The sequence below is a fragment of the Excalfactoria chinensis genome, chromosome 1 (assembly GCF_039878825.1).
Source record: "Excalfactoria chinensis isolate bCotChi1 chromosome 1, bCotChi1.hap2, whole genome shotgun sequence".
Classification (NCBI taxonomy): Eukaryota; Metazoa; Chordata; class Aves; order Galliformes; family Phasianidae; genus Excalfactoria; species Excalfactoria chinensis.
The window spans coordinates 68230807-68255592 of record NC_092825.1 but is presented as its reverse complement, the minus strand read 5'-3'; the positions used below and the strand labels follow the sequence as shown (position 1 = coordinate 68255592).

General features: G+C 40.5%; 1 protein-coding gene across 3 annotated transcripts; it reads left to right on the top strand.

The window, feature by feature from the left end:
• The first annotated feature begins 827 nt into the window (after positions 1-827).
• Positions 828-24786, top strand: LOC140247143 (protein mono-ADP-ribosyltransferase PARP12-like). Of its 3 annotated transcripts, XM_072326524.1 has the most exons (14): positions 828-1236; positions 3527-3659; positions 7911-8154; positions 8243-8374; positions 8715-8783; positions 9370-9471; positions 11867-11990; positions 13086-13251; positions 15216-15336; positions 15874-15970; positions 16362-16443; positions 20930-21060; positions 22820-22971; positions 23579-24786. In XM_072326524.1, exons 1-14 carry the CDS (start codon positions 947-949, stop codon positions 23860-23862), a joined length of 2127 nt encoding a protein of 708 aa, XP_072182625.1. In that variant the 5' UTR covers positions 828-946; the 3' UTR covers positions 23863-24786. The 3 variants fall into 3 exon arrangements, with proteins under 3 accessions (XP_072182625.1, XP_072182627.1, XP_072182626.1); XM_072326526.1 differs by lacking the exons at positions 20930-21060; positions 22820-22971; positions 23579-24786 and adding an exon at positions 19472-19981; XM_072326525.1 differs by lacking the exons at positions 20930-21060; positions 22820-22971; positions 23579-24786 and adding an exon at positions 18304-19981.

The following is a 24786-nucleotide window of genomic DNA, read 5'->3' as shown; positions in this document are numbered from 1 at the left end:
ATCAGCTACATACATATTCATACAGCAAAGCAATGATGCGCCATCCTCTTCAGGCTTCTTTCAGAGCACCCTGCCCTTATGCGAGGTTGTTTGAGAGTCGTATGAGTCTCTCAGTGGTCATTTCATGAATGTTCCCCTCACTCTTTTTATCCTAATGTGGTCACCTAAGAATAAGCTTAACAGTTTTCCTCTTGCCAGTTTTCCAAGGAGAGCAATTGTCCTTGATTAATCAGATTACAACAATGGCTAAGACATTCTGTATTAGTATAAGCAGTACTTGATCAAAGGAGTCTACATTCAGGTTCATTAAGCACAGACAATACTTGCGTTTTTCCAAGGGAAAATTATTGTTTCCATTACCTGTATCCTCTATGTATTCTGCTATCACAGAATGGCTTGGGTTGGAAGGGACCTCAAAGATCATCTGGTTCTATTCCCCCACCACAGGCTGAGTTGCCAAACACTAGCTCAAACACTAAGCCCTGGGGCCCCATCTAGCCTGCCCTACAATGCTTCCAGGGATGAGGTATCCACAATCTCTCTGGGCAGCCCATGCCAGCGCCTCACTACCCTCCCTGACATCTAATCTACATCTCCCCTCCTTTAGCTCCCAAACCCTACTCCTCCCCCAGCCCTGTGCCAGCGTCAGCAGAACTGTTTCTCATTTTCACACCCCCTCCTGGGACACAACGGTGAGCGCTGCTATTAACGCGTACCTAACTGCCAGCCGGGAGGAAGTGAATTAGCCGCGCCTTCTTCACACGGTCGCTGGCATTACGTGAGCACTCGAAGATGTTTGTTTTGCCGTTAACAAACAGAAACACGAAAGCACTCTGGAGGCGGATCCGCGCCCCTCGACCGCTCCGCCCCGCGCCTTCAGTTTCGATTCCGGCTGCGTCCTGTTCTGTCCTGCCGCGTCGAGGCAGGCTGAGGCGGAGTGGCGGCCATGTGCGACCCGGTGGTGTGCAGCTTCCTCACCAAGACCCTGTGCGCCTGGGGCGGGCGGCTGGGGCTCGAGGAACTCCAGCAGCACGTCGGCCTCTCGGCGCGGCAGCTACGGGAGACGCTGCAGGCTGCGGGTCCCGAGCGATTCCTGCAGCTGACGGGCGACGGGGTAGCGCCGGAGGTGCTGGCTCTGACCACCGTGCGGGTCTGTATGCGCAAGCAGTGCGACGGCTGCGAGCGCCTGCACCTCTGCAAGCTGCACCTCATGGGCAGGTGCGGGCTGCGACACAGGTGAGCCGACGGCGGGCGGCGGGGGAGGGCAGGGAGGTGACGGTACCTCTTACTTAGTTTCCACTGGCACCGCGCTTCTGTGTTCTGTCTTATTGAAGGAAGGATCGGCCCGCACGGCCTGTCTGGGAACGTTTATTTTCCAGGCTAACTGAAGGTGGCTCCTATTACAGAAAGAAATTAAAGTCGAGGGAACATAAATAAATAAATAAAAAGCACAAATGCAGGAATGCAAATCAAAAGCGTTTTGACAAGAATCTACAGCAACAACGATCTCCTACAGACTTTCCTGCCGCGCCCCCCTGTGTCCGGCATCTCACTCCGCTGCCAGGTGCTGCACCAGGCCTCTTCATGGTCTGCCCCGCCATATAGTTCTTACGTACTCAGACCTGAAGAAGCTGGAGGGGAAGGATCTTGTGTGCCTCCAAGTGGCACAAGCAAAACAGTAGATTCCAGGCTGGATGTGTCTCGGGGTAGCCTGGTCTAGTGATTGGAAACCACTGGCAGGGGGGCTGAAACTAGACGATCATTATGGTCCTTTACAACCCAGGCTGTTCTATGATTCTATGATAAAATTCTCTTCTGAATAAATGTACGTCGGCTTGCTGCTGGGTGAACTAAAAAGTGCAATGATTTCCTTTGTAATGCTGGAACGATGAGCTGTTCTGCCCTCTCAGTAGTGCTGTGTGTGTAACACCGCTTCTGTGTATTAGTAACAGATAAACAGAATCAAATGCCTTACAGGTTGTATTTATGGAAAGAAGGGAGATTGGTTAAAACAAGAGGACAAAAAGAGTGGACCACAATAGATCAAAACAGGATAGTTTTTAATTAATAGGAAAGAACCAAGGTTTGCTTCTAGATCTTGCATCATCTTTTGTGGGAGAGAAATTTGCCTACACTGGAGTCTTCCTGTTCAGAGATATCAGGAGTTTTAGTCAAATTGAACCTGTTTTTAACTTGTATCTGTCCAGTACCTTTCAACTCTTTTTTTTTTTTTTTCCAAATGTATTACTTAACACAGTTGATTATTCATCATTGTATTTTTAGACTGTTTCAACCTTTGACTTAGAAATATGTATTTAGGTGACACAGATCACCATGTGACCGTTGGTGGAATCTGATGCTAACTGTGAAGGAAAGCTGTGGGTGGCTCTCACCTTTGGCAATCTGCAGTTCCATTACCTTCATAGCCATTAATCAAGTGGCTGCAGAATCCAGTTTCCTTAGAAAACCACTTATCCAGACCAAAAATAGTATATTTCTGCCCCTCAAACCTTGTATTTATTTTTTTTACAAAGCAGTGCATATGACACATGGGAGTGGTGGTGAAATATCTGCATAGAAGTCTCTTGCAGATGGATGGCATCAAACACAGTGTGAAGTAAAATGTTATTAGAAGTTTCAGTAGTTAACCAGGGGCTAACAGGATAAACAGAGCAGAGATGTGAGACTGATAGAGTAGCAGGTACTTTTATTGAGTATACCTAGTGGTAATGCTATACTAAATGATGCTTTAGAACAGCAAGAAGTCGGGAAACTCTTTTACCACATTTATATATATATAGGCCATGTTTCTCCTCCTATTAATGAAATATATTTTCAAAGAGATGCAAAGAATGATCATCTCCCTCTCTCTGTCATTCATACTCCCTTAACAGGTTTGTCGTGGATTAGTAAGTGGCACCAACATTTTTATTAGTGCTGTTTACTTGCCTTTGGCCAAAACTTGGAGTTCATTAACTTCTGTGGATCCCTTTAAAAATTCTTTTTATTTTTTAACTTCCCAGTCAGTAAAGATATCATTGTGGTGTGTTCAGCTTCGTTATCTCTTTGTTTGGGGCTCTCAAACTGTTGTACCGTTCTTTACATTCCACACCTAGGACAACAACCTCTTGCATGAGAAAAATTGAGGCCATTGCTACTTCTACCATTGTTGATACTTATCCTCTAAAATTAGCATTATCTCCAGCTGTTCAGGTTGTCTGACTTGGCCTGCCACGTACAGATGTGGTTTTGAGTCAGTGCTTTCTGATAAATAGTCTAGCTACATTCATGTTTAAAATATATATATAATAACACAACTGTATTTCACAGTGATTATGCTGCTTGTTTCATAATCTAGCTAATTTAGTGACAGAGATGATCTGCTTGTTCAGAGACTTTCACAGGCACTTTTGCCAAAGTGCCTTTCTCTCCTTGTTTTTTTCTGAAGTTCCACGTTATCTGAGGCTCTTTAAATCATCTTGACTGAAGGAGTAAATGTCTGTTGTTGCTGTCCGTTTTCTTGCAGAGTTTGTAAGTACTCTCATGATATCACCAGTGCCGAGAACAAAAAAGTTCTGAAGACTCATGAGCTGTCTGGCCTAAATGAGAGTGAGCTGCGAATCCTGCTTCTCCAAAATGACCCTTTCCTACTTCCTGATGTGAGTTGTACTGATTTCTTAAGCTTTTGTTTATATGGAATGGGAAAGAGCAAGAAAGAAGACAGGGAACTGGTATTAATTTCAAACTTTTAAGTTAATTGGAAATATTAAGATGAGCTTGAATTGACTATAAATGGGAGTGGATGTGTGTGAAAACATCAGAAGAAATAATATAGCGTAAGACTTGTAAAAGCGCTATATACTAATAACTATAAATGTAAAACAAAAACAAACAAAAAAACATGTCAGAAATAATAATAATATTAAATATCAAGGAGCATGCAGAAGGGCTACTCTTAGATAAGGACGTGTCATATGTTACTTGTCAGCAGAAAAGAACAGGAAGTTGACAGCAAAGTTCCAGCCTCTTCTGTGTGTTATTCTTGTTCCTCTTAGCCCAGCAGCACAGCCAGAGAATTACTCAAAACAAGCAAACAAAAAATGTAAGCAGCTTCACCAGAGGTTTGCAGATGGTGAGGTAAGGAAGATGGAGGTCAAAGTTCACAATCAGCATAGATGCTTAGAAGGTATAAAAGGTCCTACGAAAAATAGCCAGCAAAACAAATTGTTGGCTCTTAGCCAAGAGATAATGGAGGCTGAGAAGTAGGTGCCCTGTTCTGTGTCCAACGTACGTGCTTTGATGCTCAGAAGCATGAGAAAAATTCATGAGAAAATGACCGACTGACAGTAGCCAGTTTTGTGTAAAATCCGCCCCTTCCAAAGTGCACCGAGGCTTTTGTACATAACTTTCCTACAGAGCTTTATTTGGTTTTTATGCAATTAATTGATTTTGTTAAGTTTGGCTGAACAATCCAGTCTCCTTGATGGCAGTGCTGTCAAGGTACTATTTCAAAGTCAAGTGCATCTTATTTTGCCTACAGCTGTTCCTGGTTAACAGATGAGCAGAGCTCTGCCTGTAGCTCTAGTCTTTTGGGAAGTTACGGTCTCCACAGATCTGTTAGCCTAACAGTTCTATTCTTTTCTTTCTTTCTGCTGTGATAGTGCTGGACATCAAGTGAACAGAGCATTTTTTTGTGGTGTTTTAAGCTATGGTGACTAGCAAGGATGAGTAATAATTTTAATCTATCTCAGCTGTGTCTAAAACTTACGTGTCTCTTGTTTAGTTATTCCCAGGTAGTAATAAATGAGCAAATAGTACCAGTCAGTGATAGCTGTTACTACTCATAAACTATCTGTTCAGATCTCACTGCTTGTGAATATCATTAACTGGCCCCTCCAACAGAGCACTGTAACTTCTGTTATGAAGTGAAATAGTGCAGGAAGTGGAAAATCCTGTTGCAGGCCATTTATAAAGCTGGAGTGAGGGTGTAAAAGCCTACTTTGCTGTTCTTGTTTAGAAATGCTGACTGGGTCTGTGTATGCTGATAAACAAAAATACTCGAGTAAAAGGAATATTTTTTTCTTCTGTGGTCTGAAGTAGAATGTAGTCCAGAATCAGGATTTTCTAATATTTTCCATCACCCGCTCTCAGTCTCTTGTTTTTCTTGGCAAATGCAGGGGGTAGTTTGCTTTCCTGCTGCAGCTAAATAATGCATTCCCAGTGTAGTTAAGGCAATACTTTCATCTGGTTTTGGAGTTTATTATGGTGGTTGTAAGAAAAACAAATCTTATGTGTCCCTTCTGTTGTTGTGAGAACCCACTTAAGTACAGCATCAGACAGACCTCTTTAGGGGTGCTGTGGTATGCTTTGCAGAACCCCATTCGCAGTGAGGTTCAACACTTTTGCTGTTCTTTACATCCTCATAGCATTTTTCCAAAATACTAGGCCGCAGGACTTTCTCTTGGTGATGTCATTCTGCTTGTCTTCTGTCGCTTCCCTGTCTTCTGTGTGCTCTAGCACAGCTTCCAGGAGGATGTGCAGGGGAAGGTCATGGAACAGAGGTGAGGCTGACAGGTCTGTAGTTCCCTCGGTTGTCCATTCTACCCCTCTTAACATGTCTGTGACATTGCCTTTTTCCAGTCATCAGGGACTTCCCCTGACTGCCATGATACACCAAGGTTCACTAAACAAGCATTTTGCTGTTATCTGTCTCCATGGAGCATGCTCTTAGAAACTGTGTGTACAAGCTGTATTGTTAAAGGCAGTCCACTGTCATAGCTTGCGCTCCTGCTGAATGACTGTTGCTTAACCATAACAGATGTGCCTCTACAGCCAGTACCCACAGGTAAACATTGCATAGGTTTGTGTGAAGTCACTGTCTCCTCTTTACAGCGTCTTCCACTGTGGTCCACTGCAGTGGTGGATATGTAAGGTAAAAACAGGTTCAGACTTCGTTTTCCCTGAACAGGAGAGAGATGGAGGTACTGGAGGAAGTTCAACAAAGAATCATAAAACTGGTGAGGGGACTTGAGCATCTCTCCTATGAGCAGAGGCCAAGAGAGCTGGACCTGATCACCTGTAGAAGAGGAGACCCAGGGAGATCTCATCATTGCTTACAAACACCTGAAAGGAAGGTGCACGTAGAATGGAAACACCTTTTCAGGGGTGTTCATTGCCAGGACCAGAGGCAGTAGACACAAACTGGAGCACAAGAGGCTTTCTCTGAATACCAGAAAGCATTTCCGTGCTGTGGAGTCTCCTCCTTGGGGATCTTCAGAAGCTGTCTGCACATGAATGTGTGAGGCCCTCCTCTGGGTAGCTCTGCTTGAGCAGAGGTTGGGCCAGATGGACCCAGAGTTTCTTTCAACCTCAGCCATGCTGGGATTCTGTGAACACCCTATGCAATTTTATCTTTATTAGACCTTACAGCAATTAAATGAAACTTTAAAGCATTTAACAGATATATATCATATTAACAGATATACATCAATATAGGATTTCATTTCCAGAATGAAACAATATGAGAGTTTATGTCTCTTTCCCCACTTCTGTGTCGTTTCTGCACTGCCAGTTGTGTGCTTTTATTGGGGAAGACAGCTGTAGCTGTAGTTCTCCAGAGGCCTGTGGAACTTGTAAATTGAATATGTTAAGCAAGATCAATTAGTATTTGTCTGTTACAAACCTGGACATAAGAACAGCATTGCCAGCAACAGCATACAAGCATTTTTAATATTGTGTAGTGTATTGGTCTTGGCCAGGTGTCCTGCCAGCCTCTCTCTTGTTCTGCTCAAGAAGATGAGAAAAATAACATGGAAAAGTTTAAAAGCTCATAGATCAAGACAAATACAGAGAGATCTCTTACAAGTTACTGTCATGGGCACGTCAAACTTACCTTGGGGAGTATTAATCTAACATGTTGCTACTTGATGCTGATGAAGACAAAACTGTTCTTTTAGAACAACATACTCCCTACCCTTTGGCCCAGATCCAACTCCTTCATTTCCAGTCTCCCTGTCTCTTTGAACCTCTGTCCCAAGCAGCACATGGGGATGAGGGTTGTGGGGTAAGGCCATAACAGTCCTTCTCTGCCACTCCTTCTTTACACTTTCCACTGATTCAATGTGATCTCTTCAGGATGCAGGGGAATCTCTGCTCTGGCCTGCTGTGGCTCCATCTTCTCTTGACAGTAGTGTCTCAGGGATTGTTTCTCAGCAGTGTTGCATTCTGCCACTTGTTGAATACGTTTTCCCAGAGTTGTCACTAGCTTGGCTTCAGCTGTGTCCTGGGGTGAGTCCATTGAAACCATCTGTGTCTGGCAGCAGACAGCCCCTGGCTTCTTCCCAGAGAGCTCTCTCCTGTGGCCCCCCTTGCTGCCAGCACCTCCACACCTACACCCAGCATGCATCGTAGCACCCCAGTAATGTTTTGTGACACAACTAAGCTTAAATATATAAATCTCTAATCTCAAAGTGTACTTCTAATCCTTTTTTAGAAGTACAGTCTTTACAGAAAGGCAGTTTTAGCTCAGTGAAATACCATCTCATTTGACCCTGTATACATATTTGTATGGCAAAGCTTGTTCTTTATTTATTTGTTTTTAAATGGAGTAACTAAACTGGTAAGCTATTATGTAACTGTCTTGCTTAGGAGTGCCAAAAATTAGTGCTTGTTGGATTGGCTCGTCACCTTTTTTTTTCTCGGGCAAAACCGTGTATGAGTTCACTCTCATGCCTTCTCTTTCTGCAGGAAACGTGGTCAGATTACTGTAGTCACAGAGAATGCATATTTTTTAGTCTTGGTTTTTCTGCTGTGGAGGCTAAGTGCCTGTGGAGAACAAATTAAAAAAAAAAAAAAAAGGATTCTAATACATTTTTTCTGTTTTATTTTCTATTTATCCCACTTGCTTCTAGGCCTGCAAATTGTACAACAACAGGGTTAATACCTGCAGCCAGCCAGACAGCTGCAACAGTCTTCATATTTGCCGACATTTTCTCCATGGTGGATGTAAATTTTTTCCATGCAAGAGGTCCCATAACCTTTTGGATTCCTGCACACTGAGAGTGTTGAAAAATGGAGGTGTTGATGAAAAGATGGCTTCAAACATCCAGAGTATACTTGATCATAAACATGCGGGTCCCTGCAAGAAGGAAAGACGTAAGTTGTAAGAAAAAGTAAGTTTAAGTTGAGTTTTGAGTTTGACAGAAGTAGAAAGAAGCCTTTTTTTTTTTTCCTTAACTCCCAGCCAATTTCCATCGTACTTGCTACAAACCAAGGATGACTTCAGAGGAAACTCTAACAAATAAAAGCAGTGAAGAACAGAAATCATCTTTGGAAATAGCTAAGGGCTCCACGGTGCATGTGCAACTTTCAGAAGGTAACTAAATAAGTACAACTTCTTCCACACACACAGAATCATCTTTCCTATTTTTCCCTCTTGCAACAGATGCATATATTTTTTTTTTCCTTTTGCTGTTGAATGGTGTCTCGGCTAAGTCATGTGGGAGGGAGAGCTGCATTCCTATTGCATGCAACATTGCTACTGGGTGGTAGTTTATGATTATGACTAGCTGGAATTTGTAACTGTTACTGCTGATCTGTCAGCAGTAGAGTGCCCTGTAAAATGATGCGCATAATTGTCTGCACACAAATTGAGGTGTTGCAGGCTAGCTAATGTTCTGGTCCAGCAGTGCTATTCATTCAGCCTTCTCATGCAGATCTCAGCAGCAACGAAACTCGTCTGAGCAAGCTTCACTTGCCAACAGGCACCAGAAGTAAAGTCGAAGGTATGGTTTCTGACCCTCCAGTCTTTAAATCAGTGGTTCTCATTGGGATTTGATTTCATTTACAGTCCTACTGTTGCTCTGGTGATGGGAAAGGAGCTTATGTCTTTACCCTACCATAGATTGAAAGTCAGAGTATTAGCCTTCAAGGGAATACTGAGATTTCTGCCCAAGCACTGAACAGCATAGTATGTGTGTGTTCAGTCTGGGGAGCTGTCTGAGGCTCATCTCTGATACTGTTCTGGACTCATTGCTTCCTTCCTAGGAAGGACATATTACTGTAGGTGTGTGAAAAATTTTCTTGCCTTCTGTTCCCAGAGAATGGATGTAGTTTTGTCAGTTACGTGGATATACATTCTAGCATATGAATAGGAACTCTTAAATCTCCTGCCCTTCTGGACAGAAGAGAGTTGGCTTCAAAGTACTAACTCTTAATTACGGAGATAGTCATATCCTGAAAGTGCTTAACTTGGCTACTACAGTCAACTTCTCGCTAATCATGGGATGAAATGAAATGGTAAACGCAATACCTTTCTTTTGGAGCTGTATTTTCAGAAGGGTGAAAGGACTGATGTGGTTCTGGTTGTAGATAAAAAAGATGATTCATCTGCCAGCGCTTTGAAGGACAAAAAAGAAGATAAGTGTGATGAGATATGCTTGTTCTATGTCTGGAAGTACTGCAAACATAATGGTAAGCCTTATTTGAAGTATCTTTGGAGTGCATTATCTGCAGAGGTGCTGCCCACTCGATGTCTCAGAGTAGTGGTGGCCTGTGAGTGTCAGCATCTCAGGACTGGCAGTGGTGATTGTGTCTTCTCATTTGTTTGCTTTGTAAGTCACTAGCAAATCCTGTGAAAACTGAAAATGTTATCAAAGTTAAGTCAGGTGGATACACATAAACCCTCTCTCCTCTCCTTTGTTCCTGTTGGATCCTATGTACATCTGATAATAGGACCATTCCTTCTGCATTAAGTACTTTAAAATGTGATGTTACAGAGTGTTAAGAAAGCACAGCTAAGCTAAAGATTGTTTTCATCCACCCTCTGTCTGTGGCTGTGGCCAATAAAAGGGGTCTACGGAAAATATAAGCATTTCTACTCAGAGACTGCCCCAGAACAGTCTCTTAACCCTCGGATGACTTAGGTTTCCTTGGTTTGAAGAGGTGTCAGTAGATTTTTCTTGTGGTCAGCTTGTCCAGTCAATTTCTGAAGTTCTACTCCCTTTATGACCGCTTGGTCTTGGTCAGAATATGTTCGCTTTTCACTTAGGAAGTGGATAGTAAGTTGCTTGATAATTGTTTGGCCTCAGATGTGTTTAGCATTTTTGTAGTGCATTTGATTTCTTGGAATTATGTAGTTCTCCCTTCAGAAGATCCTTTTCTGAATCAGGGGAGTAAAATACTCTTTCCCACCGTAGAGCTTTTATAATGCCTTTTCTCCACTATTGCTTGGAAGAAAGGCAGCACTTCAAAAATAAATGGTACATTTTATGGGTATTTTATGAACCATAAAAAGTGAAATCTGGCCGATATAGACCAAGTGTAGTTATGTCTACAAGTTTTTAAGTTAATTTAAGCATAATGTTCTCAAGAAAGGATATAATCATCCCTATCAACAGAAAAATCAAAAAAAGGAAGAAAGGAGTGAATTACACTGACTTCTTCATAACTGTGATTAGTTGGATATATACTGTGGTCAGAAACGTGAAGGTAAAAGAATGATGAAATTTGGTCCTGTGTAGCAGCTGCTCCAGTCTCATGTCATATGTCTCAGGTTCTCTCTGCTTCTTTAGGATGAGACTTGGCTTTCAAGTTTATGAACTTTTAGACTTTCATACTGTGAACAGTGCACCAGGCTCAAAGCAACTCTACTGTGACCACCAAATAGCTAAACTCAAATAGCTTGGGGAGTTAGTGTGTTTGGCCATGCCATGTTTGGCTCAAAAGCTGTGAATAAGAGCCTTGGTCCACACTCAGATGTGGAGTAAACAGCAGCTGCCATGACAGGGAGGTCTGGGGGGAAGGGAGGCATGTGCTTATGCAGGGGTGTTAAGCACTAAAATGTGCAGACCTAAATGTATTGAAAGCATAGATGACTTAAGGAAAAATAGAAGTCTTTCTCATTCTGTGTAAAGGTATGTGCGGTGCTGCTGCAGATCTTGCATGCAGGGCAACTGAAGTTATTGCATTCCCATTTTCTGAGAAGCAAAGCAGCAATTTACATGGGTTGACAGTGGTAGGACAAAGGGGAATAGTGTTAAACTAAGACTGGAGATTTCGTTTAGATATTAGGAGGAGGTTTTTCACCCAGAGTATGGTGATGAGGCACTGGAACAGGTTGCCCAAGGAGGCTGTGGATGCCCCATCCTTGGAGGCATTTAAGGCCAGGCTGGATGTGGCTCTGGGCAGCCTGGTCTGGTGGCTGGTGACCCTGCACATAGCAGGGGGGTTGAAACTGGATGATCATTGTGGTCCTTTTCAGCCCAGGCCATTCTATGATTTTATGAATTCCAACAGTGCCTAGAAGTCTTGAAGGCAGGGCATAGAGCTGCCTGTTCAGGGTTTAAATTAGAGTCTTTCTTGCAGGATGTTCTTCAGAGTATTGCAGTCCATTATGCTGCCTTATGCTTGAGGTGGACCTGAAGAAAACGCTCAGGCCTTTCACAATCCATTTTGTTAACCAGTCCATCATCTCTAAGGAGCTAGTGGAATGAGAACCAACTGTATTGGAGTGCTAATGTTTGTGTTACCTGTAGACTCGACTTTTTACAGCTGAGAAACATGATAATGTGATGTATAAACACAAACTTGCTGTCTGTGACACTGCTTTCCCAGCTGCCAAGGCAATGTTGCAGCAAAGAGAAGGCTGTGAACTGTTTTTTAAAATATGCTTGACAGTATGAGTGCTTATGTTGCTTTCCTAGATAAGACCAGAGAAACACAAAACCTTTATTGTTCCAGCACATTTCTAGTTACAGTGATCTGTCTTTATTGCTCATACCAAAGAGTGTAAAAAAAAAGTGTTTTTTTTTCTCGTCCTGCTCTCTGTGATTGCAGAGCTCTTAACTGTTGTCTGATCTTGTTACAGAGAAATGCACATCAGTTCATTACCATTTGCCATATCGATGGCAAGTGTATAATGGAATCACCTGGAATGACCTTTCCATGATGGAGGAAATTGAAAAGGCCTATTGTGACCCAAAAAACATCAGGTATACTGATGGCAGACTGCTTCCTTAAAGTGCTGTTTGAGCCTCTGATTTCTTCTTAGAGATCTCTTACTTCTGTAAATTCTAATTTGTGAGCTTCTCATAATCTGTCAGGATGTACAAAATGAGAGCTTTTTTTCTTTTTAAAAGTAAAGGTGCAAGGAAATATCACCCATTCTATCTTCTAAAGAAGAACGTGCCAGTATCTTGCATTTTAAACTCTCAGCAGGGTTATAAGAAAGAGGAGGATGGAATTCATGGTTTAGACTATTTTAATTTATTTTAAATAATTAGTAGTTAGGTCTCTAAACAGCAGTTTGGAACTAATCTTTCTACAGAGAAAGGCTGTCCCTTTCCTAAGGCAGCTAGTATCTAGAATGTGCCTAGAAAACTTGCTAGGGTCATTCATTGTCCATTTAACTCCTGTCTGAAAGCCACATTGTAAGTCGACTGGATTGGCAGGGGGCCGCAAGCTTGGCCTTGACATTGTTATTTTGGCTCTTGCCTCTTAAGGCAGCGGATATTTTGATTTGCTGCTGCATAGTGCAGATCACAAGATTTCCCAGATGAGGCCGCTATCAAAGCCTTCCTGCCTGAGGAGGAAGAGTTAATTTTTCAAGCCTGTGAGAAATAAAACTCCATGTAGCTCCAGGAATGAAGATGATACGCAGAGTTCACAGCCGTGATTGTGTCCTCCGTTACCACGGACTAAAGAACAGAGCTGATAACTGCAGATGTTTGTGTCAGACTGTCAAGTACTTACCCATTTTTATTTTTCTACTGAGATAAATTGCAGTGTGCATTTATTTACTGTACAAATATCTTTTGCTTTGCTTTGCTTGTAGCATGTCTGTAAAGTCAGTCATTTGGCATGTGCTAGAGAAGATAGTCAGTCCCTCATGGGCCATAGTTTGCTTCTGAATATTGGAAGCAATTTTCCAAGCTGCCACGTGTGCTGTGGAAAATATTCCTATTTTAGACCTCATTAAGTTTATACAGTAAGATTATACTAAAGAAAATTGCACCTATTTAAAATGAGGATTAGAGGATAAAATCTATACTGATAACTGTAATAAACTTCTGAATTTGTTCTTACAGTATAGCAAGTAAAAGTATAAATTTCCAGACAATGACCTGCGCCTCTTCTTTGCTTCGGCGCCTCTCTACGCCATCATCTGTTGTACATCCCACATTTGTACTGACTACAAAGTGGATTTGGTATTGGGAGAATGACCAAGGCCTGTGGACTGAATATGGAACACAGGTGAGTCTGCATCCTGTACATGTGTTCTTCATCATGTGTTTTGAATCACTCCTGAAGAAATGTGTGGAGCCTCTTCTCTTCCCTTGACTCAGACAAGGTTAATTAAGTAAATACTTGTGCTTTAATTATATTGTCAAGTAAGGCATTGAAGCCAGAGCTATTCATAACAGATGTGATAAAATTAAATCCGAGGCGTAGTGGAGGGATCATACCATTTATCCTTGCGGTGAGGTTCAATATTCTGTCTCCTTGTACCTGGATGTTGGAACTGCTTTCCTGACAAAGACCTGCTTGGTGAGTGCAAGAAAATGAAATTCCTTCATTTCAGCTTGTGTTGATTTGGTTGCTTTTGATGATGCATGCTGGTTGGTGTCATCAGATAGATTCACTTTTGGAGCTGTCCATGGCTTTACACGTTATGCTCGGAATACATTGCTTTTTAAATTATTCAGGGTGTAACCTTGCCTATCTTCTAAGCATTGCTCTGATTCCTTGGAGAAGCAAGGATTGCTGTCTCAGATCAAATTTCAACTTTATCCTTTGGTAGACAAATCTTCTTTGTTGGGGGAGTGATCTATGTGAAAAATAGCCACCCAGCGTTATGGAGACAGACAGGTTCTTTAGGGGTCTTGGGCAGAGTGAGGGTGCTAAGTTTGAGTTTTAATTAAATCTTTATTATTTCACATAATTTTGTAATTAACGTATTACCAGATCTTCTGATTAGTATAGCACAGAATTTTATAATCAGAAGATCTGATAAATATTTAGTGTTTGTTCTAATAGCCATGGCCTTCTGCAGATCAGGTCAAGTCTTAACATTTGGCATGCAGTATAGCAATCATAAACTTGGAATACATATAAAGGAATAGAAGTCATTCCCTGAGTCCTTGGAGGAAGCATACAATGGCAGAGGTGTCCCAGGCTACTGAAGGATCACACATTTTGCTATCCAGCAGCAGCTGCAGATCTGTAGCTGCTTGGTTTTATAAACAGTGCCTGCGTGCTGTTACGCTTCCCTGTGCTGTTGTTTGAGTCACTGCATCTTATTTGGCTGAGTGCCTGGGACCTTCAAGGCTGGTTGGGAGGGAAATGTTCATCTGGTGCCCAGGACCCTGAAGTCCAGAAGGGAGGAAAGAATTAAGCCTGGCACCCAAAACCTTCAAGGCCAGTGATTAGAGGGAAGACAGCTGATACATGAGGAGTTCACTTACAGATAATGGCTGCTTACTTTACAAAAATGACCTCGATTATGCTAACCATATTAACAGGAGTCAGGAGGAGGGGGTACAAGTCATGGACGTTCAGGAAAATAAATAAATAAGGCATCTTTTCTGTTTCCTACGCAGCTGCACAGATAGTTTTCTTGGCAGAACACAAAAGTGATCCAGGGAATGAGAAAATGGGAATGGTAGAGGAATCATAGAGTAGCCCAGGCTGAAAAGGACCACAATGATCATCCAGTTTCAACCCCCCTGCTATGTGCAGGGTCACCAACCACCAGACCACGCTGCCCAGAGCCACATCCAGCCTGGCCTTGATTGCCTCCACAGATGGGGCATCCACAACCTCCTTGGGCAACCTGTTCCAGTGCCTCATCACCCTCTGAGTGAAAAACTTCCTGCTAATATCTAAATTAAAGATATGAAGATTATGTTTATAGTAATTCTGGTAACGTGTGTTTCAATAGGCAGCTTAAGTGGAACATTTTACATTGGCTTGTACATTAAACAACTACACTTGTTATGGAAATTTAAATGGGATACGTGCATGTCTAGTGTTATGTATTTTCATGTCTGGTAATGTGTTTGGTAATCACAATAGACAATAGTTTTGTCTTTCACTTGTCTTCCTCTTTCCCTTTACCCAAACTAATTATCTAGGCTCTAATTTTGTCTGTGTTTAATCATTACTCTTTTTTTCTCTCTCTCTTTTTTTTTTTTCTGTTGTTTTTTTTCCCCCTAAAGGGGGAGCAGGATACCGTGAATTCGCCGTCTTCTGACATACTTGAGAATTTGTATCTGGCAGATCCAGATACCTCTGTACAGTTCAAAGTTGGCTTGTATTCCTACCAACTCAATTTTAAAGGTACTTAATTTAAAGATTCTTATTTACAGATAAACTGCTTTACAAAGATTTAACTTGCAAGCTATTTCAAAGCTTTTCAAAGCTATGTGACTTACTTTACTAGTGTTTCCAGATTTACTTAGTGGAAGCGTGGTAGTAGAGGAAGTGAATATATTCCTTGCAAAAGTACTCTTCCTGCTTACTCAGTGATGCCATCCAGACTCACACAGGAGCAAAAATTAAATGATCAAAGTCTTCAAAGAATTCATGGTAAATCTAAAGTGAAGTAAAGTAATTCCCTTAAAAATAAGGCATCTTCCTGTGCTGCTGGAGCAACATTTGAAGAGCATGAGTTACACTAGGGGGCAGCAAGCAAGACAGAGTAAATAACAGAGTTTCAGGGAAGAATAAGAAGCTTACGAAGGCTTTGTACAACTGTTCTTCAGGAGATATGATTGACAATAAATATGCTGTTTTTTGTTCATGATTGTCATTAATGACCCCATCTGCTGGACTTACTACATTTTTTTTCATTTCCCTTTCTCTTTTCCTCTCTAGAAATGACTCAGATGAACACCTCCACTAGAGCAAAAAGACTGGTCCGCAGGCGACCAGAGTTTGTGTCTTATGAAGAAGTGCAGAAGATAAAGGAAAGGTAAATTATGCTCTGTAGTTGTTTCATTTGTGTTTTAGAAGTAATTATAAGACAAAATAGCTGTAAGTGTTGGTAATAAACTTGCAGGAAATTCATCTGTTACTAGGAGCAAACATGTCCACTTGATTATATTGTGAACAGTCTACTTGGTGCATCACCTTATTTCTGAGATCCAGCCATGTCTTGAATTTGAAAAGAAAGAGGACTTTCACAATTGAATATCAGCATACATAGCCCAGCATATAGAATGAAGCAGTTTCCCAATGACTTTGTGGTTTATTCTATTTATTTTTAAATGTATTAATTGGCTGAAGGGGATACTGCCAATTTGAATATTCATAGCAGTTCTAGAATTAGTAACACCTCCTTTGTTTTTTTTTCCATTTGCAAGAGGTCAGAGGGATTTTTCTATTCCAAATCAAGCTTGTCCCCCTCACTGGGATCAATCTGCACTGCCTGACTTAGGATACAAGGTATCTTCCTTTTTCTTTTTCTCCTTTTTTTTTTTTTTTAATTCTGATTGAAATCGTGATTAAAAGGAGGAAGGGAGGAGAATAAAATTGTAACCGGGTAAATTCTAAAAAAGGATAATAATGGCATTTTGGGTGATTGTGCTAAGGATCTAAATGCTCTTCTAGGAGGTCCAGAAAAAGGTGACAAATTCTCATAAACTTCATCTGTTTTGGTTTGGTTTTTTGTTTTGGTTTGTTTTTTGCAAAAAAAAATCACCGAATTCAAGACAAAAAGGTACTAATGACTTTCCTTGGTAACCTGATGGACCAGTTAAGTAAGCGGCTTCTAAGAAGTGTGTAGAACTTCTTCACTGGAAGCTGGGCTGAGATCAAACTCCTTCTTTGTAGGCAGAAAAAAATCCAATATTTAATACTGCCGTGATTGTTGCTGGATAGAGTTTTGACTGGGAACTTAATGAAATCTCTGTATGCTGTTTCAAGTCACTCAGTGCTATCACAGACAAGAAAAATTTGATGAAAGAGTACAGCCTCAAGTAAAACCAAGAAGAAAGAGTGGCAGCCAGTGCTATCTAGAAACATAGACAGTCATCTCATAAGAAAGAGAGAGAGAGAGAGAGAGAGAAAGGGAGGAAGGGAGGAAGAAAGAAGGAAAGAAAGAAGGAAAGAGGGGAGGAAGAAAGAAGGAAAGAAAGAAGGAAAGAGGGGAGGAAGAAAGAAGGAAAGAGGGGAGGAAGAAAGAAGGAAAGAGGGGAGGAAGAAAGAAGGAAAGAAAGAAGGAAAGAGGGGAGGAAGAAAGAAGGAAAGAAGGAAGGAAAGAAAGAAAGAAAACAAAACCATAACAACAAATCTGCCACCCCAAAGTCTCTGTACCTGTTTGTTGCAGCTAGATCAAAAATGTTTTGTTTCTCTGTACTACTCACTGTAATGATATTCAGATGTTGTCCTTTAGGAAGAACAACACAGAGCAATCCTACAGCATGCTAGAAAAATGCTTTTCAGTATTGCGTTTGTTCATCTATATGGCTGTTTTACCCTGATTAAGGAACAGTGCATGAGTTTTCACATGAAGGCTTTCACTTGTTAACTCTTATAAAAAATCCTGTGTGATGCTGATTAAGTTGTATTGACACAGGCATGCTGACAACTAAAGGGAGGGCAAAAGTAATATATTTCCAGACTGAGAATTCTTTCTAGCTATTTTCAGTTGATGGGGAGATCCACTGTTATTCTTACTCTTTGTACTTGATTTTCCTAGTGTTGTTGCATTGGAATGGCATGAGAACCAGAAATACCATATTTCTTTGCTTCCTTGGGCTGGTTTCTGTTACTGAGTTTTGTCCTGGATGTTTATTTTTGCCCTGGCTACCTTCTTCTGTTGGATTATGCCTTACTCAATGTTGTACTATTTTCTAGCAATGTGGATATGGCTAATTAGTCTAAATTGAATTATTCTGAAGAATTAATAGGTAAAATGTAAGTCAGTTGCTCTATACATAAGCTTTCTTCAATAGTTCTTTTTCTTCACAATTAGTAAGAACAAAAAACAAACCTTATTTTTCCAGACTGAAAATTTCAGGTGTCTTAACACCTGCTGATTTTACAAGTAAGAGTTTGTGTGGGAGCCAGGCAGACAGACCTTTTGGAGATTCGGACCTGTGATACCTTGAGCTCTGTCAAAATTAATGAAGGAGACAGCTTATTAGTTGCTTAACTGAGTAATGTAAGTTTGAATGTTTCAAAAGAATGATCAGAAGATAGGTAGCTCAGTTCCTTTTATGTGTGTGAGCTGTGTGTGCTTACTGCTTCCCTTATTTACTCTGAAGTGTTTGGAGTGAATTTTATTTGATTCCATTCATTTAGGAACTTCTGGAGTCACTAAGGTGAATGTGCGAGGCTTTGGAACGTGACATGCAGATCCATGGTACCTTTTGTGGTACTGGTGGAGATGTGTGGAGGAAAAAAGTCATCTTGCTTCCTACAGTTTATTTTGCTTGCTGAACTGGAGCTTAAGACTGTCTCTTACCTTGTAAACTGAGTGCTCTTCACGTGAAAGGCAAAGTTAATGCTGTATCTAAAACAACCCCACAGTATCCTTAGGTACTGGAAATAAAAACCTGGGCTAGATTAAGTTATTTCTGCAGGGACCTAAGCATGTTTTTTTGCAGTAGGCAATATTGGGACTGGCTGGGATTCTGCATGCATGCGGTGATCATCGTAACATCTGACAGTTATGACTTGCTGAATTTCCTTCTCTTCAGACACTGGCATTTAATCCCAGCTAACTTCTCTGTACTGAAAGTAATCAATTATAAAAAGGAACACCTATGAGATAGGGAGGAAGTTTTCTTTTTCTTTTTCTCTTTTTTTTAAAAAAAAAAAAGAGCAGCTCTTCTTTGGTAACGTTGCTTATTTTTTGAGTGTTGAAGTGTCTCAATCTGTAAATCACATGGAGCCGTAGTTCCATAGAAAGTAGTGTAAATGAGAAGCTTATTAGACATTAGCAACAAACACCAGTTGGAAAATTGGCACGAGTCTCCTGTCTTTGTTTTACAGACGGAGTGGGGTTGGCACTTGGTAAACTATTAAAGGCAAAAAATAGTAATGATAATAATTGGTATTATCTTGGAACTTCTCTGTGGGTTTTAAATTGTATCTTTAATGTAGAACTGAGAAATGTGTGTGATGAAGACAGTGTGCTTTTGTGTCAAGGTTAATATTCATACAGCTGCTGAATCTTGACAAGACTGAAGATTGCTGTTGCTGTAATGAGATTGGGAGATGATTTGTCATAAGAAGCCTGTCCGTATGCTTTTTAAACATTAGATCTACTTGGGTCAGTGTAACTAATAGAAGCTGTTTTGCTTCCGAATCCTAAGTTAACCAGATATCAAGGTTTGATGTCCTTTTGTACTGAACTTGTGCTAATAATAAATTATTGTCAGGGCAGTGATTCTTTCTCTGCTTAAGAAATTCCACTCCTTGATTGTGGATTAGCAAATGCTTATCCTCTCTAAATTTTCCTCCTAAGGTCTAAAGATGAAAAGAGCTTAAGAAGTTCTGCTGCTGTGAAGCATTAACTTGCAGTAGCAAGGTGGTGTTACTCTTCATCAGCATATTTGAGGAAATAAAGGCAATCTCCATGGAGATTCTGTGCAAAATAGAACTGGCTGTGTTGCTTATAGGTTGTGTTATTATAAAATAATTGAAGTATCTGTCTTACAGCCCTGTATCATGTTTTTGACCTTCTCTTTTATCAAGGATGTTTACAGTTTCTCAGCAGATGTTATGTAGCTAGAGCGCATTTCATGGTCTACATAAACAATTCTCATGTATATCAGATGTAGTACTAAAATATATTGACATTATTTTCATCTTGCAGGGGGTGGTGAACTGTTGTGTAAAAAAGCATGCAGATAATAAATACTGTCTTGTCCAGATTATTTTGTGTTGCATTGTAAACAGGATTTGCAAAATATTCTTGTATGGAGAAACATGCAACGTGTTGTTTAACCTTGTAAAAACTTTTTAATAAATTCAGAAAAGTAATTCTTCCTTGTGCGACTGACTTTGTTCTTAATCCTTGCAATCCTTTCCTGTGATAAGCCTCTTCTTCAGTAAGTACTTAATGCTCAAACTGGACACAATGCCTAGGAATACATTCCTTTATATGTATGCAGCTGTGCAGTTTAAGTCGTATTTTATCTTCTCTCCAAACTCAGCCTTATAAAATGTGCATCTTTTGACTGAAAGATAACAATCTCATGTTACCTCCTAGGATGCCTCAGCTTTCCATCTTAAAACACATCGTCTTATAGGTGATTTTCAGTTGACTAAAGCAGCAATAGAACTGCATGACATTAGTCTGCCAGCATTAGCATTTCCGGTCTACACAATATAAGTACCAATTCTAGAAGATAGAAGACAAAACTAGAAAATTAATTAAGATGAATTTAAGTGTGTTTACTGTAACATTCCTATTAGACTCTTAATTGCTCTCTTATGCTTAGAATTGTAGCTCTTTTTTAATTGTTCTTAAACATGTATTCAAATGTTTTCACCTTCTATCTTTGAAAAGTTGAGTTACGATGTTCAAAAATTCTATGTGCTTAACAAGTAATAATGTTATCCAATATCATTGTTTTTAATCAATTTTATTATCAGTCTAAGTTATCTTTTTGAGATTACCCTTTCATTGGGATTTATGGTGACAAGTGTCGGCTCCTACTTAGAGGTGATAAATATTTAATTGACCTCCTCACTTTCCGTGTCCTTTCTGAAGAGCAGTGAGGTGTTCTTGCAGAGCAGGAGTGACATAATGATTTACACATTAATTGTTTGTTATTTGCAACAATTTAAAGCATTAAATCGACCTCTAAAAGCATAGTTTGAGGGCTGTTCTGAATGTATATCTGCTGCAGACAGGCTCCTTTGTGGAATATGAGCTAACTGAAGCCCCGTGTCTTCTGCTTTGGTTTATATTTTATAGGAAGTGGAGATCAGTAATATATCCTCTGAATACCAAGAAATAAAGGAGCAGTTTGAAAAGACTATGAGAAACTACACCATCCTTAAAGTACGCAGGATTCAGAATCCATCCCTCTGGAAAGTGTTTCAGTGGTTAGTATTTGTTTCGTCAGCCTCAAAGGCAAGGAGTTTCCAAGAACTGATGTTCTAAATCTATGTCCTAGGAAGGGAAAGAGATTGCCACCTGTATGGGCACCAACTGGAACACAGGTGGTTCCCTCTGAACATTGGGAAACACTTCTGTGCTGTGTGGGTGACAGAGCATTGACTTCCCAGAGGTTGTAGAGTCTCCTTGGGGATCTTCAGAAGCTGCCTGGATTTGGGTCTGAGAACCCTGCTCTGGGTGGCTCTGCCTGGGCAGGGGTGGGACAAGGTGGCCTACGCAGGGCCCTGCCAACCCCAATAATCCTGTATGATTCAGTGTGAGGAAAAAAAGTGGGCAAAGGTAAGGGTGTGCTTGAGCCCCTTTATTCCAGTCAGATTTTTTAAGGCTTACTCAAGAGTTTTAGTACATCTGCTCAAGTATTCACTGAGAGTGATTCCTTACACTTTAAGTTAATGATCTCTGTCTTGCAGAGCTCCTTTTTGTTTTCTGACATGTGCATCAGTGATATCGAATTCTTAGTACTTATGTCAAGATACATACTAACAGGTTAGTGCTGGCAGCAGGGACAGTGACCATGTTCAATCGAATGTTGAAGCAGATTGAGCTGTTGTGTAGGACAGTTGTCTAGTTTAAAACAAAAGCACAAATACTTACTGGTATTCATGAACTTTGTACTTAGACATGTGAAGTGACTCAATTCAGGAAGTTATCAGCTCATAATTTGATAAAACATTTCATCCAGCAGAACTTAGGCACTTCACTGTGTACTTTTTGCCCTCCTCCAATGAGGTGTTTGTGCTAATCAGACAGAGTTTAGCATAGCTGCAAAGTTGTCGGTAAACAAATCAGTCTGGTGCTCTGTTCTCCCCCTCTGCCTGGCTGTAAACTTCTTAGCTGATAACTTCCTGAAGAGTATTACTATGTTGTCTACTTTAGTAGGTTCCAAAAAGCTGCGGAGAGTTGTGATGCTGTGCAACAGTGATGGGAGATAAGTCTCCCATTGTGACTCCTCTTTTGGTACTGATCGTAGCTCACCGTTTGCTGTGGGCTCTAAATTATTAAGTTCTTCAGTGGTCAGAGAAGGGACAGTTCATCTCCTTCTGTTTCATTTCTTTCAGCTGAACTGATTTCTCTGAGGAGGCAGGAGCTCCAGGTGTCAGAGAGTTACACCAGAAGAGATGATAACAGGGAATGCTGGGTGTGCACAGAATGCCCATTTCAGCACAGCCCTGCCCTCTTGTAGAATGTCTGGCCTCATGTATGGCAGTTTCTGTTTACCAGGGGAACACTAAATAAGCTATATCTAGGTTTTACTTGCTACTGGAGCAGGGAGTCTTAGGGGTTAGTATGACCTCCACTCTGCAGAGAATCTGGGGGTGTATGGGAACAGGCAGGAGACACTGGAACATAACTAGTGGGAGCCTGCAGAGGAGCAAAAGCTTTGAGGTCTGTAGTAGTGTCAGTGCTTACTTAATTCTGTCTTTCATCCATTTTTCTCTAGATTTTATTGTATGGATAGTATCAGTAGATTGTTTGTTTCGTAATTTTTTACCATACTGGTAATCTGACTCCCAGGCTGAGTGAAGAGAAAGCAGACTGAAAATCTCATCTGTCTGGTATTTACATGTACATCCTGCCCGTGTATTTAATTATTGTTTATTTGCCGCTTTCTCCCTTTTCTTCCATGATTCATTCTGCCACTGCTTTTTTTTTTTTTTGCTTTTTTTTTTTTTTTTTTCCTCTTAGGCAAAAGGAGCAGATGAAGAGGCAAAGTGGAGGGAAGGAGGTAAAGGAAAAGCTTCTGTTCCATGGAACCTTGGGATGCCTACTGGAAGACATCTGCAATCGCAACTTTGACTGGAGAATTTGTGGGAGCAATGGAAATCTCTATGGGCAGGGTATGTAGGAGAGGACTCTAACTATCAAACCTTAAACTCCCCTGACACTAGGGCAATTACAATTTCAACATTCAAATAAATTAGTAGATAAATAAAAGGTGACATTGGAATCTTTCTTCCCTCTGAAGAGGACAAGAATTTGCTTTGTACAGGAGCATGCCCTTTGCCAGGGTGCTGAAGGAATTAATTTAGAGATTTGAAAAAGCCCTTGTTGTCACAGATGAAATCTTCTAAAGGCTCACAGTCATGATTTGAACTTGACAAGGAAAGGGCAGGGAACTAGAAAGTGTGCATTTGGTTGTGGAAGCTCTTCACGTTTTCTTGTCTCTCCCTCTCAGAATAACACACAAATGCTTATGTTGTTCTCACTTTGTGTGTTTTCTAAAAAATTATTATCATTATTCCTATCATAGTAAATTCCAGATAGAAATTGTACGGTGAAGCTGTTTCACTTGTAAAGATAAATTGTTGTGTGATACTATGTAGGCTGAGTAAGAGGAGACCTGAAAGTTGGGTTAAATGCCTCCTGGAAAATGAGGAGAGACTCAATTTTCACTGTCATTTTTTAGACATCCCTTTTAACCACGCGTTCTTTGTTGCTTTCTAGGAAGTTACTTTGCTAGAGATGCTTCCTATTCTCACACATACTGCAAGTCTACAGGAAAATCAATCATCATGTTCATGGCTCGCGTATTGGTTGGAGATTATGCTCAAGGCAAGGCATACTATGTTCGCCCCCCAACAAAGGGTTTTGATGGGCTTCAGTTTTATGACAGTTGTGTGGACAACACGGCAAACCCTTCAATTTTTGTTGTCTTTGAAAAAAATCAAATTTACCCGGAGTACCTAATAGAGTATAAGGAAGATCTAAAAAAATGCATTGTATCTTAGAGTGATCAGAGTTGTTTGTAGCCCTCGTGTTATCTTCTGCACTGCAGATGTTTACATGCTTCTTTTTAACACGATACTTTTGAGATGTTAACCCAAAGAATTTCAATACTGATGATGGTTGGCAAAACAAATGCTACATTTGTTGAAACTAATTGACTTACCTTTTCCTTTTTCTCTTCCAAATGAAGCATAGATATTTGGATAGCTGCAGTAGAAAAATAAATACTGTGGGACAGTAAATTGAATATTAGATCTTCCACGGGTAGATAAATGTAAACACATTTTCTTGGAAATAGAATTTCTCTTTACAAACAGGTTTGGTTAAGAGAAAAATTAGCAGTACGGTAGTTTTTAAGCAAGATCATATTAATGGTTCTCAAGTTTCTTATGGTGTTATCAATGCTGAAGGCTTTGTGGATAACTAAAGATCCATTTCAGCGCAGAGTACAGCTGTACTTGATCAATCCTCCTGTCTATCACAAATCTAAATGTGTCCATGGATGTAAGAATGACTCGAGTTACTTTTCAATGTTTGTTAATGCTAGTACTAGTTTCAAGACTGACATGATCAGTTGAATTTCATGTCGTAAGATCTCACGTGGAGAAGTTTCATCTGTACAACAGCAGGTGCGGTTCGGATCCAGAAGCTGTTGTATTGCATTATTTTTGCAGGTTTATGGTCACTTGCTTAGTGAACTGTTCAGAAATATGGATGAAGTGACACTGTGAAAGTTAGAGGCTATTAAGCTAAACTGCAATTTGGTGGTTTGGCTGCAGCTAACAGATGTATGCGTATAAAGGCTATGTCGCAATGAGATAGGCTTTTAATTGAATGTGGCCATTAATTATTCTTAATGTGAACACTTGCTTAGCAAATGCTATAGTGTAAGAGAAACATCTTAATAAACATTGATATTTTCTGTC